Raw genomic sequence first — 19,511 nt, 5'->3', positions numbered from 1 at the left:
AATCATTTCCAACATTTCGACATGAGAGTCACTGACAGGAGGAAATTGGTGATATTTTTATAGCTTTCATAAGTGGTACTAAGGATCCTACATTTCTATCTTGCTCTCTGTCTGCCAATATACAGTGGGCTCAAGAATTATTGCCACCCTCAAATATAAAAATAAAAAAACAGTTATTGACACAAGCTTTATTTTCCAACATGTAGTGTGTTTGTTAATGATTCAACGGATTAAATCAACTGAATTACCTAACATTTTTCAAGCAAAACAAATATATTTCCCCCAAAAAAACCGGTTTCTTTTGTGTGTGGATTTTGATGTATGCCTGGAGTCCTTTTATCCTGCTGGAAAATCTACCTAAGACCAAGCCTCAGCTTCCTAGCAGAGAAAACCAGATCTTTCCTGGTGCTCAGCTGAACTGTGTGGCACTGATCTGAAATAGGCCCCTGGACCACTGGCAGCAAAACATCTCAAAATATCAAATGACCCACCTCCATATCTGACAGTAAGTACGAGGCATTTCTCCAGTGTATTGCTAATTTAACATTTGATTTTATTTACAACAACTGCCAATAAATCTGACACTGGTTTTCAGAAGAAAAAAAAAAAGATTACTTAATGAAAAACGTTGAAAAATGTGAGTAAATGTATTTTAATAAAAGTATACCGTTTTCCTCCATGTTTGAACAGAACATATATATTTTTATCAGTGTTGTTGATGATATGCAATCTTTTTTCTTGAATAATTGTGTGCCAATAACTCTGGAGACCACTGTATATAGGCAGATATCAGAAATGCCACTAAAACATACTTAGGAAAAAAAGGTTAGAAAGAGATCACTTAGATCATAGTAGGGTGTTTTGATTTTGACAATTTCATTTTGTGATTCTAACCAAATTCGACTCACAATGTACTTCTATTGTGGAAATAATTTAAGAGGCTATACGTGACTGGGGACCAGACTTACCTGCATGAAAAGCACAGAATAAGTAGGCAGCCTGTAACATTTGTAAAATATTGTACCAATACCATAAACAAATAAATTAAGGTTGTAAACACAGTACAGATTGTACAGAACCAAAACATTTAGTATCAACGAGGCGTTGAACACGAGGTGGAAATCTAGCCAATATAAGTATAAGGAGACATGCTGGAGCACCACAGACATTTCTTAAGAGAGCTGCGAATGCAGGAATCTTGGAACTGAAGAGTATTGAGTGTGGATTTTACTGAAATTCAAGCAAAGCCAAAATAATCTAGCTGCTGACGAAAACCAAAAATCCTTTCAGGAGCTTTTGTGAGCTTGACCTTTGACGCCGGGACATAAAAATCTTAACAGTTCTGTCGAACAGGCGGGATAACATTTACGTCAAGTTTGAACACGTTTCATTCCTGATGGGTCTGGCCAGATCCATGAAATTCTTGGGGAAAAACAAAGGTACAAACCAAAACGACAACGTCCCTTTGCCCGACAAATGTTAAGGTTTAACTTTTTTTTTGGGGGGGGGGGGTTCCTTTCTTACAAAAACCTATTTTAATAAAAAGAGCCGTAGTAATAAGGGACTAGAAACGGACGACAGCGTCCTCAAATTCCAGACTCCGGGAGTTAGTAGGTTAAAAGGACAAGGCTAAAAAACGAGCGGACCACTTACTTCTCTGGCAGTGGTCCTGGGTCCAGCAGCGCTCGCTGAAGTGGCCGTTGATGGTGGTCTGGTTGCAGGTGGTCTTGCCCTTGGCCGTGCCGGGGCAGACGTCCCCGCACTCGCGGTCGTTCTTGTTGGAGACGATGTAGTTGTCCTCCACCGAGTCCAGGACCTTGGACCAGTCGAGGGTGGACAGGTAGCAGAGGTCGGGGTTCTTCTCGATGCGCACGGCCCCGCGGGTGATGTTCATCAGGCTGTGCAGGCCGATGTCCTTCAGCTGGAGCATCTCGAACACCACCAGGGCGTAGTTGAAGAAGAGGTTGTTGCCCCGGATGACGGTCAGGTTGGGGAAGAGGTCGCGGAGACTCTCCAGGCCGTAGACGCGGAACAGCAGGAGGTAGTCGGTGACCACAGTCAGGCGCGGGAAGCTCAGGTCGCGGAAGTCCTCCGGCTTGGTCTTGAACATGAGCAGGATCTTCAGGTGGCCCTCGATCACCGTGCAGTTCTCCAGGGACTGCAGGTTGGTCACGTTGTTCCGGATGTCCTTGCTCGGGCAAACTGAAGGGAAGGAGAGAGAGGTAGCGAGAGAGAGAGAAAAAGGAACAAACAAAAATAATTAAATAACAAACAAAATCACTATAAGCACCTCTCAGTTCTGGCTGTGCAGTTTATTTTAGCCACGGATGAATGCAGATCTGTGTAAAATTAATGCTGAGCTATTCAGTTTTAGCCTTCATTTTATTCAGCTTAATAACATCTAGTCATATGTTTAGGGGCATCCGTCCAAAAGTTTCCTAGAAAACTTAATACAAGCAATTACCAATGAACAGGGGCCAAACCCAGAGTATTTATAACAGCAGACGATAATTGCAGCAGAAGAACAGCTCGGAAATCTTATTTTCATATTTAAAACATGGACTGAAAAGGCACGGCGCACTTGAACGGAGCGATTCTTTTTTAAAAAGTAGGCAATGATTTAATCATCATTAACCATCAATCATCTTTAAACTGTGGTGGATTTCCAATACGAGTGAGAGAGTGAGAGAAAGAGTGAGAGTGAGAGAAAGAGAGAGTGAGAGTCAGTGAGTGAGAGAGTGTGAGAGTGAGAGAGAGGGAGAGAGAGTGTGAGAGACAGAGAAAGTGTGAGAGACAGAAAGAGTGAGAGAGGGAGAGAGAGAGAGTGTGTGAGTGAGAGTGTGAGAGAAAGAGAGTGTGAGAGGGAGAGAGTGTGTGAGAGAGAGTGTGAGAGAGTGTGTGAGAGAGAGTGAGAGAGAGTGTGTGAGAGAGAGTGAGAGAGAGAGTGAGAGAGTGAGAGAGTGTGTGAGAGTGTGAGAGTGTGAGAGAGAGAGTGTGAGAGAGAGAGAGAGAGAGAGAGAGAGAGAGAGAGAGAGAGAGAGAGAGAGAGAGAGAGGGCAGGGGCAGAGTTAGCGGCATGGGCGCGTGGGTCAGGCCAGCTCTGCCGCCTCATTCACAGCCGGAGAGCACAGCCACAGGAGGACGGGAGACTTCATTAGAGCGCAGATACTTATGACTTACACACAGAGCAGGAACATCTGCCGGCGGATAATAAAAAGCAGCACTTCATTCACTGCGGCATCATGATTCAATCATTACCACGGCAAAATTCTCCCGTGCATTTCCAGGATTTCTTCCAAACCATTATTTATTATTTTCATTTTTTATTTTTATTTTTTTATTTTTAAATCCCCGCCTCCCTTTTTTTATCTCGAAAAACCTGGACCGCGGCTCACGTCAGTGCCCTCTCCTCCCAGGGAGAACGCACCCGACTGGGAACAGGTGCCCCGCTTTCATCCCGCTGAACGTAAACGTCACACCCAACGCATCGGCGCTCCTGAGAGCACTGCCCAGCTGTTGCACGGGCTCTTGGGTTTTTAAAAAGGCCCAATCCAGGGGCTGAAGACTCACGACGTCAGCAGTGCCACCACAGCCTTCTCCTGCTCCCACAGCACGAATACTCTGTTTACTTCAACTGTCCCGACTCGCTACCAACTTAAAATGGAATAATGTTATATAAGCAGCAGACCGGGGCCAAATACGTAATTGTTTTGGATTCAAATACTTTTCTACGCTCAATTGATCTTGCCTGGTTCAAGGGAGCCAACCAAGAGGACCAGAAGGCAGGGTTTGCACTTTTGTTGAGAGCATTTCAGAGGTTCCAGTACAGCAGACAAATACAAAAGTATTTAATCCATAACAAATGACGTATTTGACCCAGGTCTCACAAGCACTAATAATCAACAAAGAAATTAGGGACATCTTTATTTAACAGGGAATACCGCTTTCAGATCGAAATGTAATTCGCAAGGGCAACTGCCGCCTAACTTCACTACAACGAACTGGGTTAGGAGAAAAAAAACAAAAAACGGCAGTTTCAAAGTTGTCACAGTACAGTAAGCAGAGGAACACGGAGCAAAGGAGACTACACGCATGTGTTTGTGTTTACAGCGGGAGGGTCACGCATGTTGAGAGATAACGAGCGCGTCGCTCCCTGCAGGACGGGAATGCGCCGCTCTCTCCCTCTCTCTCTCTCTCTCCCGAGTCTCTACGGAGCGGCCCTCGCCCCCCGCCGTACCGCCATTACTCAGTCTGAGGCCGGTCGGCACGGCGACGCAGAGAGGCTCGCGGGGCAAGGCACACGCCCGCCGCGGCCGCGCGCCGGATTGCATCATGGGAATACAAATAGCCGCGCCATCTGCTTGCATGTGCCCCATTGTTCATCATAATGCCGAATGCCTTTCAGCAGGGCCCAGATGCAATGTTTTAACAGAGCGGACCTGTAAACAACAGCCGTATTCAAATTCGGGCGTGGCCAGAACAAGAAAAATAAAAAGCCTTTATGGCCGCTTCCTGCGCAGAAGCCTTCCCAGGTGGAGCTCAGCCGCACTGGGTGTAGTACTGCGGACGTGGTGGTTTAAGTTCACCGCTATCCTGGAGTTATAGGTAAGGACAGGGCGAGCGGAGATAAGCCTTTTACGACTCGCGATTCGGGGTCAACTGTACAAGACGCCAGGAGTGCAGGTACAGCGAGTGCAAGTCCTCTCCTGTTCCATCAGTCAACATCTAACAGGAAGTGAAGCCAATGCAACCGCAGTGCTCAGAATTCTGTGGAATACAAATAAAATGAAGACTACCATTGAGAGAAATATCCTGATCTTATCCGATAGCTTAATGATTTCTTACAGCTCCATAATTCAGTTTCGTGAATGCCCATTTAATAAGGATAAACTTGACTTTAGTGTTATATAACAATTCCACTGGGCCAACTAGGATAGTTTCACTGAACTAATATTACTAGTTAAATATTATTAACTCATCCAAATAACAGCGACCATTGTCATGATGGGAAAATATTAACGTTACTTTGAGATGGTGTGCAATTTCACAGCTCACACAAGTTCACTACCACCGAAATCGACCAACAGCCTGAGCACGGCACAAACCCCACATCGCACCACGACACTAAAATAAGGACACACCAGAATACTGAATAGGAGTACTACCATCCCACTTCCACAAAACAATAACAGCTCTCTCAAAGCCATCAGCCCCCGTTATTAAACCCTTTTAGTTGTCACAGTGCGAGAGTAGCAACAAAGAACCTGCCCATCATCCACCTTCGCCGATTGTTTACGGTTACCAGTGATCTGTTGTTTCTGTCCGTTTAAAAGAGGCTCGTCACCGCGTGACAACGGCAGGGGCAGGTAGACACGCCGCAAGCTCACTGACAACACTACTCACAATTACACATCCCCGAACAAAAACAATATGGAGAAAGAGGGGGGGGGGGGGGGAATAAACTCCGTTACCTCAGCTCCCTGAAGACTTAATTGGGCAAACATAATAAAAAAGGCACTCTCTCTCCATAGCAACAAGTAGCTGCCAGTATACATACACCAGAGCCTCTTAAGACTCCGGCGTTCTGGGCCATTCACATGAGCCCCGAGTGCTGGAGAAGGGCTTTCTGGTCAGCCAGACACGAGCCGTTGCGTAAGTCGCCGTCTTCCGCTGGAAGACGGAGCGGGCGAGTCGACTCGCGTCCGCGGTCGGCCTTCAGGAGAGGGGCGAGAGAAACGATGAGGCGTTCTTTTTTTTTCTTTTTTTTGCGAAGTGTGTGCGTCGCGTCTGGCGGTGACAAGTCGATTTCTTTTTCTTTCTTTTTTTTACGCGATGCCAGCGAAATGGCGTCAGGTCAGCACATTTGACGGGGCGAGGGTGGGAGTTTCAGGAGCCGCAGCGTTAACCTTTGCTTATTCATTTCCGAGGCCCTCTCTTGCACCTTTTAAGTTCGGCGAACGGTTTAAATGCAGCAGGGCCTCGCTGCCGCCGCCGCCGCCGTCGAGAAGGAACCGGAATATTTTGTCGAGCTTGCATAAGCCTCTCAACAGCTTCCTTCACCCTGGTAGTGAAAAGGAACGACCCCCCCCACCGCCCGCCCTCCCTCCCTCTCTGTTCATATTGCGTGGAATGTGTGAAGAAACAGCAGGGGAGCACTTGTAATTACACTTCTAAGTTCATCACTGTTAAAGAGGCCACCAATTTGTCAAAGAATCCAGAACAGCGTAATAAATATACTGTGTTTATTTGTGCATTTCCGTGTTTTTTTTGTTTTTTTTTCCCCACCCACAAGTTGTTGTTAGTTTTTTTGGGGTTTTTTTTCCTTTTGCCTCAAGACCTGCAGTGACAGACAGAATTAATTCAGGGATGTTCCAGATTAACCTGCTCACCTTGACAATCGCAACAAACTTGAAAAAAGAAACGTATTTGTCAGTCTATACTGGGGGAAAAAAAAAAGGGTATACTACCTAAAATGGTAGTATTTTGCAAGTGGAGTAAAGTTGGAGTAAATGTGACCTAACCTCCTAAACGCGAAATCGCAAGCATTTCCTCTTAAACTGGCCAAATCTCAAAATGGCCGCCGAAGGACAGTACAGTCCACGAGGGCTCCTGGGCGCAGCTGAAGTGGTGGTTCTTAGCGTGGCGAAGCGTCCCACGTCCCAGAACGGAATCAAATACAGGGCGGCCTGTAGCGTAGTGGCTAAGGTACATGACTGGGACACGCAAGGACAGGGGTTCGATCCCCGGTGTACTCGCAATAATATCCGCACAGCCGTTGGGCCCTTGAGCAAGGCCCTTAACCCTGCAATGCGCCAGGGGAGGATTGTCTCCTGCTTAGTCAAATCAACTGTACGTCGCTCTGGATAAGAGCGTCTGACAAATGGCATTAATGTAAAATAGGATTCCTCCTTTTTTTTTTTTGTGGTTAACTGGCCACAACACTCACATAGCAAGGGTTCTGGTTAGCAATGTGTTATCTGCCTCATCCCATAAGACCAAAACTCCTGCAATCTGACTGTGGCCACAGCATAAGGAGAACAGATCCTAACACAGTAGCTGTGCAGATGGGCAGTTGGGACTGAACTGAAATAACTGCCAGTTAGCAGCATTCCCATTGGAGGACGTGCAAGATGGTCCGTAGCGTTAGCATGCTAATTTCTTTAATGCACAGGCAAATAGGCACCTGGGAAAGCAGGGCACGCGCTGCACGTAGCCTACACGCCAACAGCTGGAATTAGCCAGCCACTTCTTTACTCCGTTCAAAATAGTCATGACTTTCTGTTTGACCATTTTGAAGAATATAACACGCTCATAAAAACAAATAAGTGGTTTGCTATATGTATAAAATTGTGTTCCAGTCCGCTATTGCATATCAAGGAAAGTATCTCGGCAGAATTTTGGCATCAATCATTGACAGGGCAATTCTTCACAGGATTAATCATTATCATGCCCTGCTGGGCAATCGAGGTGACGAATAGGAGAAAAACTTTATTTTTCATGTTTTTTAAAAGACGTGTCAGAATAACAAATGAAAAAACGCTAACAGTGGCGGAGACGGGGTGGAGCCAGGAAACAGGACTGGCCCTGATTGATGGTTGCGATTTCTCCTCATTGACAGAAAAAAATGGAAATATGTTCGTGCCGAGAATAAAAATGTGAATAAGAAAAATGTTATTACTTTTAAAACGGATTTGGTTTAGGGACTTGAATTTTCTGGAAGGCTGAGCATGTAAGACCCCACTCACAATACTGTTAGCTAATTGCCGCCGATAACTCAAGCGTATAAAAATGATTGAGTCTGAATCAAAGTTCTCAGCCCTTGTCTGTATGAACCGGTTTATCTTACACATTTCAAATGAGCCGATTATTTTATCCGCTACACCGCGACCGGAATGGGAAACATGCCCTCAGGACCGCCGTTCCTCTTCAGTCGAGTTAGCGGAACCTCTGTCGCGTCTCGGGTTTGCACGAGCAAAAGCGCGAACACAAAATGCTCCTTTGTTCAAGCAGGAGTTGCCCCTGTGAAGATATTTCTATTTTCAGGGGCAGAAAAAAAAGCGCTTTAAGTGTCTCTTCCGCAAGCATTCCGAGCGCTTCAATTCACCCTTTACCTCAATCTCGGCAACAATCTCGATCCCTTTTACCGTCGCGTAAACGAGAGTCAGGCAGCAGAACGGGGTGAGGATCGCCACTGTTAACCGGTGCTTGATCTTTCACGGGACCAAACTGCTCTTCTGAACATTCGATCGTCTTCTGAGGATGCTCTCGGCCAGCCGAGGCGTCCGCCTCTCCGCTCCGGAGCGGAGAGCCAAAAAAAGGCGACGCAACGGCAACGGTGTGTGCACTCGATGCCCATGTATGAGCAGGTCTGAGGAAATTTGGGTTGTGTTCTGTGGCCCAAGGGCAAGTTGGGTGTTTGAAGCGGGACAAAAAGAAAAAAAAAAGAAATAAAAAAACAAAAACTGTTCAATATTCCGTCTGAAAACCTTTGTTGAAAAATAAATAAAATAAAGTCTAAGGAACTCAAGCTGCATACGTGTTCTCAGTCTTCGTTATGGGACATTCACAGTGAGATGAACTACCACCAAGGCTTGCCTTGCTCCAGTCAGCCACACTTTCTGTGGATTAAAATGTTTAAATTGCCATTTAAAACCACTTAAAAAAAATTATAATTTAAAAAAAGCCAGCAGGTTCCTACTCGGTATTTCACAAGAGCAGTATTCCACAACTCATGTCAAATAAATATTTTTAGGACGCTGTGATTATTGGGAGTTTCTCAGAGCGCTTAAAGGCTGGATGGGTATCCGTGTAACAGCCGGAAATACAGACACTTTTAATGCAGCCCCCATTAAATATTAATAACCCCATTCCCACACACCGAAGACAGCCATCCAGCGACAATGTAATATACACTGGGGGAAAGGCGGGCGCTTAAGCCAGTGGGGTAATGCAGGTTATCAGTGCTTATGGGAGCTCCAGCACCGAGCCGTTCTCACACATGCCGAGCATTAGGCACTTCCCCTTCTGTCCAGGACCAATCTATTACCTCTGACGGATGGAGGGTGGGCCTGACTTGACCGGGAAGGGTAAGGGGACACCAGCCGATCACTCATCTTACAGATTTATGGGTGTCACCGGCATGACGTCACGTTTGAACTCACAGCCTGTTTGCGCAAAACCGCCAAAGGAAAATTTTTCCGTTCTTTAAAAATAAGAAGGGAGGGCGGGAGGGAGGTAGGGGGGTCGGATGGAAGCCGCTTCCAACTAAACCTTCCGGTACATTCTCAATCAAACGCTTTTCACCGCGGCCAGAATCCCAGAACAGCTCAGGGAGCAGCAGCAACAACAACAAAAAAAAAAAGTTATAAAAACACAATAAAGTCAAGCTATCAGCTCCTATTTTCCCTGGCAGATAGCAATCGCAGCACAAACCTGAATTAAAAGCTTGTTGTTACACTTTAGTTCTGTACTGTACACAGGCGAGTTTCGACAGATAACATCTACAAACGGGCGGCTCGTTTAAAAAAGAAAAAGAAAAAACGGACACGCCAGCAGTTATATGAAATAACCGAGTGAGGCGAACGCGACGACGCGGAGAGGGCACCTGCTGCCCTCTGCCTAACCTCTCAAACCCAGCTTACAGAAAACATTTAACATACGGTATCATGTGGAAAAGTTCATATTAATAACACAAACGCCTTCTGAAATGAGAAAAAGTTTAGTCACGTCAATGATCAGTGATATAGGTGAAGCATTTTTGGTTGTTCTCAAAACCTGTCAAAGTACAAACGCAATAAATTTTAACGATGATAAAAGAAACAGGAAAATTCTGTCAAGGATATGTTTTTTGTTCCGATAAAAAAAAAGTTGTTTTGCATAAATTCCCATTCATCATAATTCAGCTAAAACCTGTTTCGCTGATGGGCCATGAATGCGAGATCCACCCTTCTTGTGACGAGGGCCAAACGAAAGTTACGTCTCAGTGTTTTTATACCGGATTCCTGTCGCGTGACCTGCGCAACTGCACAGAGAACACGCGTGACGTTACAGTTGTTAAGCCCACTACATCGGGGTTAAACGTAACGGGCAAATCTGGACAGAAGACGGACGTCTACGGCCGCAGGGTTCCCGTCGGCGCTCAGAGAGAGCCGCTCCTCGCAGTCCGAGAGCAACACCGTAACACAAGCACCGCGACGACGGTTAGCATGAAACGCTGGGCTCCCCCCGACGAGGCAGCAAAATGGAGTCTCGTCTTTATTTAACACGGGGGCGAAACGGGGTGGTAGTGGGGGCGGGTGGGGGGTTGCAGCGGGGCCTCTCTGTAGCTTTAAAACAATGACGCTTCCAAACAGTGCAGCATAAATCTGGGGGGGTGGGGGGGGGAGAGTAACATGACCCCCGCCGAGGATGACGTAAGGCCTACAGGACGGTTAGCAATCACATGCATGAATGGAAATCCCGGTGGCATGCTGTTACTTGAGCACGGGCGCACAATGGCTCAATCGGCCCCGACGCGTCCACCCCGGACCCCGGCAACACGGGGGTAAGAACAACAGACCCGGGCCGGCCGGAGCGAGGGGACGGGGCCCAATTACGGGGCCCCGACGGCGGGCGGGCTTCCTCCGCAACCGCGCTCGCCCGACGCCCGCCTAACCGGATCAATTAATCAAGCCAACGTGGGAGTTGGGGGGGGGAAAGGGGCGACTCCATATAGGGACAGCCCGCGGATCCACGGCGAGAGAGCGCTACCTAGGGCCCCGCCTGGGCTCGCAGTAAGCGTTTTCGACCGGAGAGCCGGTATTTTTAGCGTCGCATTCCCAATTGAGAATTTAATACGCCTCGACCAATAGTAACTGGCACTTGGAAATTGGAACACTGCGGCTCTGGAACGTATGTCAGGAATTCCGGAACGCTCCAAGAGGGGAGGGGGAGGGCGGTGCGGTCACCAGCCCTCCCAACATGGCCGCCTGAAACCCGAAACGCTGAAATGCGTCCGTTCCTTTTCTTTTCTTTTTTTATGTATTTGTGTATTCGCTTTTTTCTTTTTACGATTTACTGTATTTGAGCATAGGTGGATTACAGAATGTTTCGGAAATTAAAAGCGGATATAAAAAAATGTCATAATAAAAAAAATCAACTTGGATTGACCCTGGAAAGTTATTTAACCAAAATCAAGATTGCAATCCCACCCTACCCAAAAAGAAAAAGAAAAAAAATATTTATACATATACACATTATCAAATTAAAAACAAAAACAGAGTAGATAAACCCATGGCAGCTCTTTCAATAGAACCCAGGGGCCAGTTTCAGCATGTGCTCCACCGAGACCACAACTGGGGATACGATTCAAAAGAATGGCACAGGGTGATACTGTACTTAAAACTGAGATGGCACAACTGCCATCCAGTAAGTTTAAAGAGATGGCAGGTTGATAGCTTCCACTAAAATTACAGGTTACCCAGGCATACCCCATAATGTTATCTATAGAGCGCTGAGAGTTTGGCTAACCACTCGCAGGGACTCCGACAGAAATAACTGTAATGACCACAGACTCTCGCTCCTCGCAGTGAACTTCTGTAACCTCTCACCCCGTAAGCCCACAATTTCAATACAACTCGATAACGCTTAGAAGCAGATTTAAAAACCCCAATTCCGGTCAGATACCTTTCCGTCGGGAACCGGGGCGCAAAGAAAAACGTTTCCCTAACACGGCGTGCACTCGTGAACCCATTCTGCCAGACATGTCGCTGTCGTAACCTCCTGACGATCCTGCACGTCCACACCCTGATTACAGCAAAAAATGTACAGAATTCACAAAATGCATCCAAACGCCCCTGTTGACAAATCGGTGGTGGGCGGAAAGGACCATTATAAAAGGCACGCATTCCTGACCGCGAAACATTCACGGCAAGAGGTTTTTCTTCCTGCTTTATCCAGTTAGGCTATCTGTTCGCATTCCATTACTTCACTGATAGCCTAGCCAAACACATCAGCACACAACAGTGCCATACATTTACAGACAAGTATTACTGCCATTCCACAAAAGCACGCTGTGAAGTCTGGCTGCATAGCCTCATAAGCAGAGAGACAAATCTGTTCAATACACACACACACACACACACACACACACACACACATTCAGTGAAACACAAACATTTAACGTGCATGCGCGCGCACACACACACACACTTAGTGAAACACACAGACACAAACATTCAGTAAAGCACACAGACAGACACAAACATTTGGTAAAACACACACAGACACTTGTTTTATTCAAAACACTAACCTATGGTGTATAATGCAGGCCCTATCACTTGCGCATACGGTGATAAATCATCTCAATTAGGCAATGCCATTATTCCCATCAGTCATGAAACGAGAGTGCAGACATCTCAACCTTCGCTCGCCCTTTCACAAAGGCTACAATACAGAGAAGGGGAACAAAACACGTACTCTAAAAATATCCCGAAATATGTACACAAAACCTATGAAATAATTCTACTAAGAAATCGGAAATTAAAATGAGGTGTTTCAACACCCCAAGCGTTTCAAAACATCACACATTTCCCAAAAAAATTGCCATGTTTCATTAATTCAGTCATGTAACTTTTTGAGTTACATGACTGAAACTTACTTTGAGTTTCTTCATCTCAATAGAAAGCCAAAACAGTCCCTAAATCTCTAAATGCCGTAAGATGAGAAACTATTTCTGTCACGTACTTATTCTGCACTTGGTATAGACAGAAAGCATGTGGATACTTCTACTTAGGTTAGCAGATGTGTGGTTAAACAGAAGTAATATATGCTTTGCATAAGTGAGAAAGTTGGCATTTTATGTAAATGTTTTTATTGAGATTGATACATTAACTGATGCATACTTCGAAGGGTTCATACGTTTGTGGATTTACAACAGTGCACCTACCTAGCTTCCATTGGACCATCAGAATTGGCTGTCAATACAATGGACCATCAAGTGGTTTATATAAAACTTGAGCAATTCACAAGTAACATCAGAAAAGCTATTGACAAGTCTCTGGTTGATGAAGGGATATTTGCAAGTTGTTTTAAAGTCACGCATTATTCTAATCATGTATAATCAAAAGCAAAGATGTCAGTTACTTCTTTACTTATGCATTTGCTTTACATTATTCTGCCAATACCCAAGCCTTTTGCACCCAGTTCTGGTCTACGGACCGTGTCACTGCCTAACGATGTTCTAAAATGGCTGCTTTTTAATCGTCAGGAGTGGATGATGCTAGACTCCCTCCATAAGCTGGCATATAAAAAAATCTATATCAGTCTGAACAACTCAACAAATGCAAAATGTCCAGTGTTATAACACTGCAGCAACATTGGGAGAACGTTTTGTGTTAGCTGGGAAGTTACCTTCATACATGTATTTTATACACATATCCGCACATGCCGACATGACAAGCTTAACTCCCAAGTGAGTAAATTGTAACTTTGAAACGCCAAAACCCTTCTTATTGAGATTCTTGCATAAATGAATACTCTTTCTGAGGATGCGGTGTTCTAACCCAAGGCACCTGTTCCAGAATAGACTCTGCCTCCCATTCAAAAGTGCAGACTTATATTTAGGATCTGGTTACTGTTCGGGACATGTGTCAATGCATGGCAGACTGCAGAACTGATAAAAGACAGACATTCATGACAACACGCTCTCAGATCGCCGGCCAAAGGACGAGCGAGATTAAAATAGCAGGGTTTCGTTTTAAAATAGCAGCGGATCGTTCGATTTTGGTTTCGTTTCGACAGCGGCGGCGTTGGTGAGGAACGTCACGGGTCGTTGTAGAAGAAATGGCTTCAAGCAGCAGGCAGATTACATGTCAAAGGCTCTCCTTAATGTGCCTCTTTGGTCACACAGATCTGCGGTGCACTGCTGCCAAATGATTTAATATGAGAAGAAGAAAAAAAACAAAAAAAGATTTCAGATGAAAACAAAACCACCGTCCCCTTTGAATTCCCCAGAGCTGATGTGGGAAAACGTGGCCCAGGGATTCTGAACGGCCTTTTCCAACACAGCCTTTAATTTAACGCGTGTTTGAGCCAGGACCGGGTTCAACGTAGGTGACTCAGTTCAGTCGCTACCAGCCTCGCCGAATTGGATTTGCTGAACTCCAGATTTATCCCGCACGTTCCGATTTCATACGCAAAACAGGCTTTTCGGAAAGGAAAAGAACCCTGGTGAAAGAGTTCAATGCGTGCATTAGGCACCGCTCCAATCAAAAAAAAAAAAAAAAAAAAGATCACTCCAGGAAAAGTATTCCCCGAATAGTAAGCGGGGGTTTAGAGACGAGAGAAAATACTTATCACACAGACAGCAGCGGGATGCTAGTAAGCTAAACCGTGGGCACAGCTTGGAACGTTTACTAAACAGCAAAGGGCCGTGTCATTGATCTGCTCTCTTTATACTTGATAGGAGGGCCTGACATGGAAGAATTTGTTGGGAAAAGAGAATTGACCTCATGGTAAATGTAGTTTTCCTAAAACCAAAAGGAATGTAGTCCAAGAATTCACAGGACCAGTTGTTTGAAGCTGGTTTGTTATATTGTACTTGCAATAGCAAAACAGTTTCATAGAGACAGGCTTGTTTTTTTTCCTTTTTCATAAAAACCAAAAAAAATATATATAAATTGATATAACAGACTATGAAAACATCAATAAACTTCCAAGCCATCTTTGGTCCCTCAAATAATATTAAACCAATAAATGAAACATTGAAGTCAAGGTTTTTTTCCCCCAGAATAGTCCACTGTCATTTAAAGTCGCTTACTTTGTAGGAAATTGCCTTTTTTTGTTTTTTTGTGCCAGAAAACAACAGAGGAGGTTAAAAACGCACCAGCCAGGCCAGGGTGCATATTTACAGGATAGCGCAATAAAATGGCCGCCGCTAATACAACTATGAGCGCGGCCGGGGTGCCTTTAGGGCCGCACGGTCAACCCGCATTGTGTTTTCCGGGGGCCATTTTCTAGCAAGCAACAGCAGCCTGGTCTGCTCCCGGGCCAAAGGTACGCACACAACACAGGATGGGAGACACCTAAACTGTAACGTACATGGCCTTCAGTGCCGAGCACGTACGCCATGAACTCTTACGCAAACGAACGCAAGAATGTACCGGGAGTTACGATGCACAGTTTTAACCACGAGAGGTGGGGAATGAGGGTGATGATGATGATAATAATAATTATAATTATAATTATTATTTTTATTTTTATTTGTTCGTTTTGCCCAGTATTGTCGCTTAGCAACCAGGCTACAGGCAGCCTATGATGAGGCTGAGCATCAATTGGTATGACTTTCACGAAACAAAGGACAAAAGAAAAAAAAAAAGCACAATCCTCATAATTCAGTTATTTTTCCCCCCTATTAGTTTGGATGGCGTCTGAAGAGCAGCGTCATGGAAACGGTGACACCAGAGAGCGCGACGCCTCGAAGCTCCTCGTCCTCCCGGGGCGCGGGGACGAAGAGTCCGACCGGGCGGGCCAAAGACGGCGTCATTCACGCGTCATCCCGCGCCCTCGCCAACTGGCGACGAAGACCCCGGTGTTCCAGGAAGCTCAGAGAACACGCCGCACCGCTTAGCGTCCCTGAAGCCTGACGGCGCACAGGGACGGCCAGTTAGTCGATCGCAGGAGGGATTATTACCATAGACTATTTTTCATCTGGGGCAATTTGCTTTAAAACCACTTGTTTATTTGTCAACCTCTCTCTCCCACTCCCCACCCACCCCCCAACCCCCCCCTACCACACATTGGCCGAAAAGCAAGCGGGAAATATGTGAAGATGGTGGTATACATTCATATTCATATTACCTCCAAGTAACACTGCACACCCAGTAACACTGCATGTGCTTGTGTGTACGTGTATATGTACTAGAGATGGATGGATATCAGCACTGGTTCTAGAGTCCTGACCAGGTACACTCTGGTACCAGTGGGAAAGGCAGGGACAAAATGGCTGCTTTAATGGGGGTGCAAGTCTGTGCTTGGGACCACCGGCTGAGACTTCTGATTGGTGGAAAGTCTGCCTGACGAAGATGAAAACCTGTGCGATCCCACCTCCAGTCCCTCCTCTAGTTCCCCCCCACACCTTCATAGGCCATTCGCCTGTCAATCACTCGCCTCCGCTCAGCCATTTCTGACCTATACCTCACATTAAACAAAAGAAACTTGTGCTAATTATAGGGACACACAAAATGGTGACCAGACAGCCCAGTATTTCAGCCTTTGCCCCAAATCCCCATACATTATGTCCCAACATTAGGTCAAATTGCGAAACGCAAACTGTGTCTGCATTTGCCCTCCTGTTTTGAAACAGCACAATGACCATGGGGTAATCATCAAATGCCCAATACACAAATCCTAATGATCATTAGGAGTTAACACTGCAAATTAAATTGTAACCAGGGAATGAAATTGGTTTTCTGCCAAACCGATGTTTATGAAAATGGCTGCCCTCTTCGCAGATGAACATTTGTAGTACAGCGGCTTAAATAGGTGCTAAACAAATTCATAATCCTTCTGGCTGCTCCAACCCAGCGTTTTACAAAAATAAACGCTCCAATTCCATTTGGGGTAGGAGGGGGAAACTGAACTGTCGCTAGAAACCATTTTACAGAGCAAGGGCTGACAGGAGATGAAGACCAAATCCTACTTTTTTTTTTTTTTTTTTTTTTTTTTTTAAAGGACACTCAGTGGATATACAGAGATAATAATACAAGATGATTCATAACTTTCCCCACCAACCACTACTAGCATTTGCATAAAATAGACAAAACAAATAGGAAGACTAGGATGGATTTGCGCTGGAAAAAGGGAACAGCACAAATTCACATTTTTCCAGTGGTGCACAAATAGCTGACAAGGTCAAGCCGCCGTTTCATTACCACTGAAGAAAAAGTCTTCCATTGATGAAAAAGATTCATTTCAGATGTATTTGCGATAAGAAAATGCAATGTTCCTAAGACTGGGTCTTGGTGTTCTCTCTCACGCTGAGCCTTCCAAGTGAGCTAGTGGGGCAGGGAAGAACATGAATTTAATCAAACTCCCAGGAACGCATATTGGGGTAATTGATGGGAACGAAGGGCAAGAAGCTACCATCTTCATTCCATCCTTTTTCCTGCTATCCATAATTGGGCATTATTGGCCCCATGAGAGCCAGTTCTGGCTTCTTCAGAAATCTTCAGATTTTTATCAGTGAACAACAGGATCGGCTGGGCCCCAATAAATTAAAACAACAACAAATCACCCAAAACAGTTTGGCAAGTATTCATATAATTTTTCTTCTCTTGGCCTTGCAATGTTAATTATTATATTGACGTGCACCATTTAAGCAGCATTTAATGAAGACCTTGAATTTAAGAGGTTAAAAAGCTACATATTGTAAAATTCCGCTGGTAACATCCATTTGGTGGGCTGAAAGACATGGACGAAAGTCCGATAAACGTCATTAAAATTCCATGAAAGGTACAGGTCTGAGATTTCTGCCATGGAAAAAAGTGAGGTGGTCGTGCTGTTTGTCAACGTCACTACGTTGTTGCTTACGCGACTCAAGCCAAGCAGCTGAAAACGCGTAGTTTTCCAGCGCCGTCGATAAACCGCTTAAATTTCTCTCACCTCAGCTCTACTCGCGGTTGGAAGCGACCTTCAAAGCCGGCGGCTTCCCCGCCGACCTATGGGAGTGTAGGAGGGAGTAGCCCAATTCAGACCTGACACAAACAGAGGGTAACACAATCCGTCTGGGTCTTCCTCCTCTGGCACCGCACCAAGAAGCCCGGCAAAGCGATGCCCGCTTTAAAAACGGCGTCTTCAAAAACCGCGAGGGGCGGCCAGCGCGATATAAAATAAATATATAAAGCCGCCGTAAGTGTACTTTTTTTTATAATTAACAATAGATTTACTGTTTAGGCAACATCATCGTAAACCACGGTTAGATTCTCCCGCCTGGCGAGCGGCCAAGGCCCAGGAGCAGCCGTGGATTTGGCAGTTGGAGCGCTGCAGAATTTTTGACTCGTTTCTGAAAACTGCGACCGAACAGACTCCTGGCAGAGCCGTCTGGCGCAAGCTGGGAACGCACAGGGAAGGGGGGGGGGCTGTCGCCCGCTCCTTAATTTAGTGCTCCTCCATGTCAGGACAGGTGGGCTTTTCTCTTTCCCCCTTCTTTCTTTCTTTTCTTCATTCCTTCTTTCTTTAACCCCCCCCGCAAACGTGATATCACAATTTGCCATTCGCATAATTAATCTCGTCAATCACGGAGGAAAGCGCAACTTTCATTACGAAGCTTTTGTCCATGTCTTTCTAATTTAATGTGAAAGCCAGCTTCAATCATGAAATGGGTCAGACAGGAAACGGCATGCAATGTAGGCATAAAAGTACATAAAACAAACATATACTGAAGCAAAAATGGATTTTCTTTCCAAGAGTTAAGCATTACTATTACCAGTACAACAATCTAAAACTAAAATGAACCATTACATTCATACAACAGAGTAAAATTACAAGGCTTCTTTTTCCTTAAAATGGATTCATGTTTGATATGAAATAACATAAACCTTTAATAAACCAGTCAGAATAATCATTGTATTAAACAAACTTGACAAGTAGACAGAACTAATGATCATCACAAAGAAAGATGTAAGACAGGAACGGGAAATTTTGGTAGAAAAATACTCGTAAGCTTGAGAAATGGTCCTCCCAGAATGTAATCGCAAATGCCACAATATTGCAGATTAAACTGTACAAGCCATCGACTGCTTCTGAACCGGTGTCCAGAACATAAAAAATGTCCCGTTTGCAACTTACAAGAAAATGCTGAGAAAGACATGGTTTCATATTAATTAAACCCAGACAGACATTTTGTGAACACATTTATTAACTCACTATAACAATTTCAGAAGCAGAAGCAACATTATTTTCAATCCATTATTTTTTAATCATATAAAAAGCAAATCCTTTAAAAGAAAACGCACTAGCAAAAAAAAAAAAGAAATAAAATAATAATAATAATAGGCACCAAGCAAAACAAGTTAAATATTTCAGCAGTTATTACAGAATGTGCATGTGAAAAATTGAACTTGTTTCTGGCCCGGCGAATGTGACAGTATTGCCATAGAAACCAATCTTGAGCTATTCATTATGTCTGCGGAAATAGGCTCTCCTCCGCCAGACAATACTGCGTCTCACTGAGGGCGAAAGCACAGCCGCGGTGGGTTTATTACAATCCCTGGCCAACGGCACAACCAGCCAATCGCGTCTCAGTACAGCATCCACAAGTGCTCAGCCATGCCGTAACTCAGGCGTGGTCAGGGAGGATGAAACCTAAAGCCATAAATATATATTTTTATTTTATTTATTTTTTTAAAGGACAAGGCTTAAAAATATATATTTAAGTAAAATAAAATAAAAAAACAGAAGGATAGATTGCTCTTCACACCTTTTCACCAATTGAAAGAGGCCATTATATATCCGTTGTAGAGCGAGATCCATCT

At 44.8% G+C, this 19,511-nt stretch overlaps 1 protein-coding gene across 1 annotated transcript in view; it reads right to left on the bottom strand.

The window, feature by feature from the left end:
• insrb (insulin receptor b) overlaps window positions 1-19,511 on the bottom strand; it is a 112,637-nt gene that overhangs the window by 80,492 nt on the left and 12,634 nt on the right. Inside the window, exon 2 of the mRNA XM_061238109.1 lies at window positions 1,654-2,202. Coding sequence (XP_061094093.1) covers window positions 1,654-2,202 — 549 coding nt within the window. The remainder of the gene's footprint in view (window positions 1-1,653; window positions 2,203-19,511) is intronic.

This window comes from Conger conger, chromosome 4, assembly GCF_963514075.1.
Source record: "Conger conger chromosome 4, fConCon1.1, whole genome shotgun sequence".
NCBI classification, from domain to species: Eukaryota; Metazoa; Chordata; class Actinopteri; order Anguilliformes; family Congridae; genus Conger; species Conger conger.
This window is presented reverse-complemented; position numbering and strand designations above follow the sequence as displayed.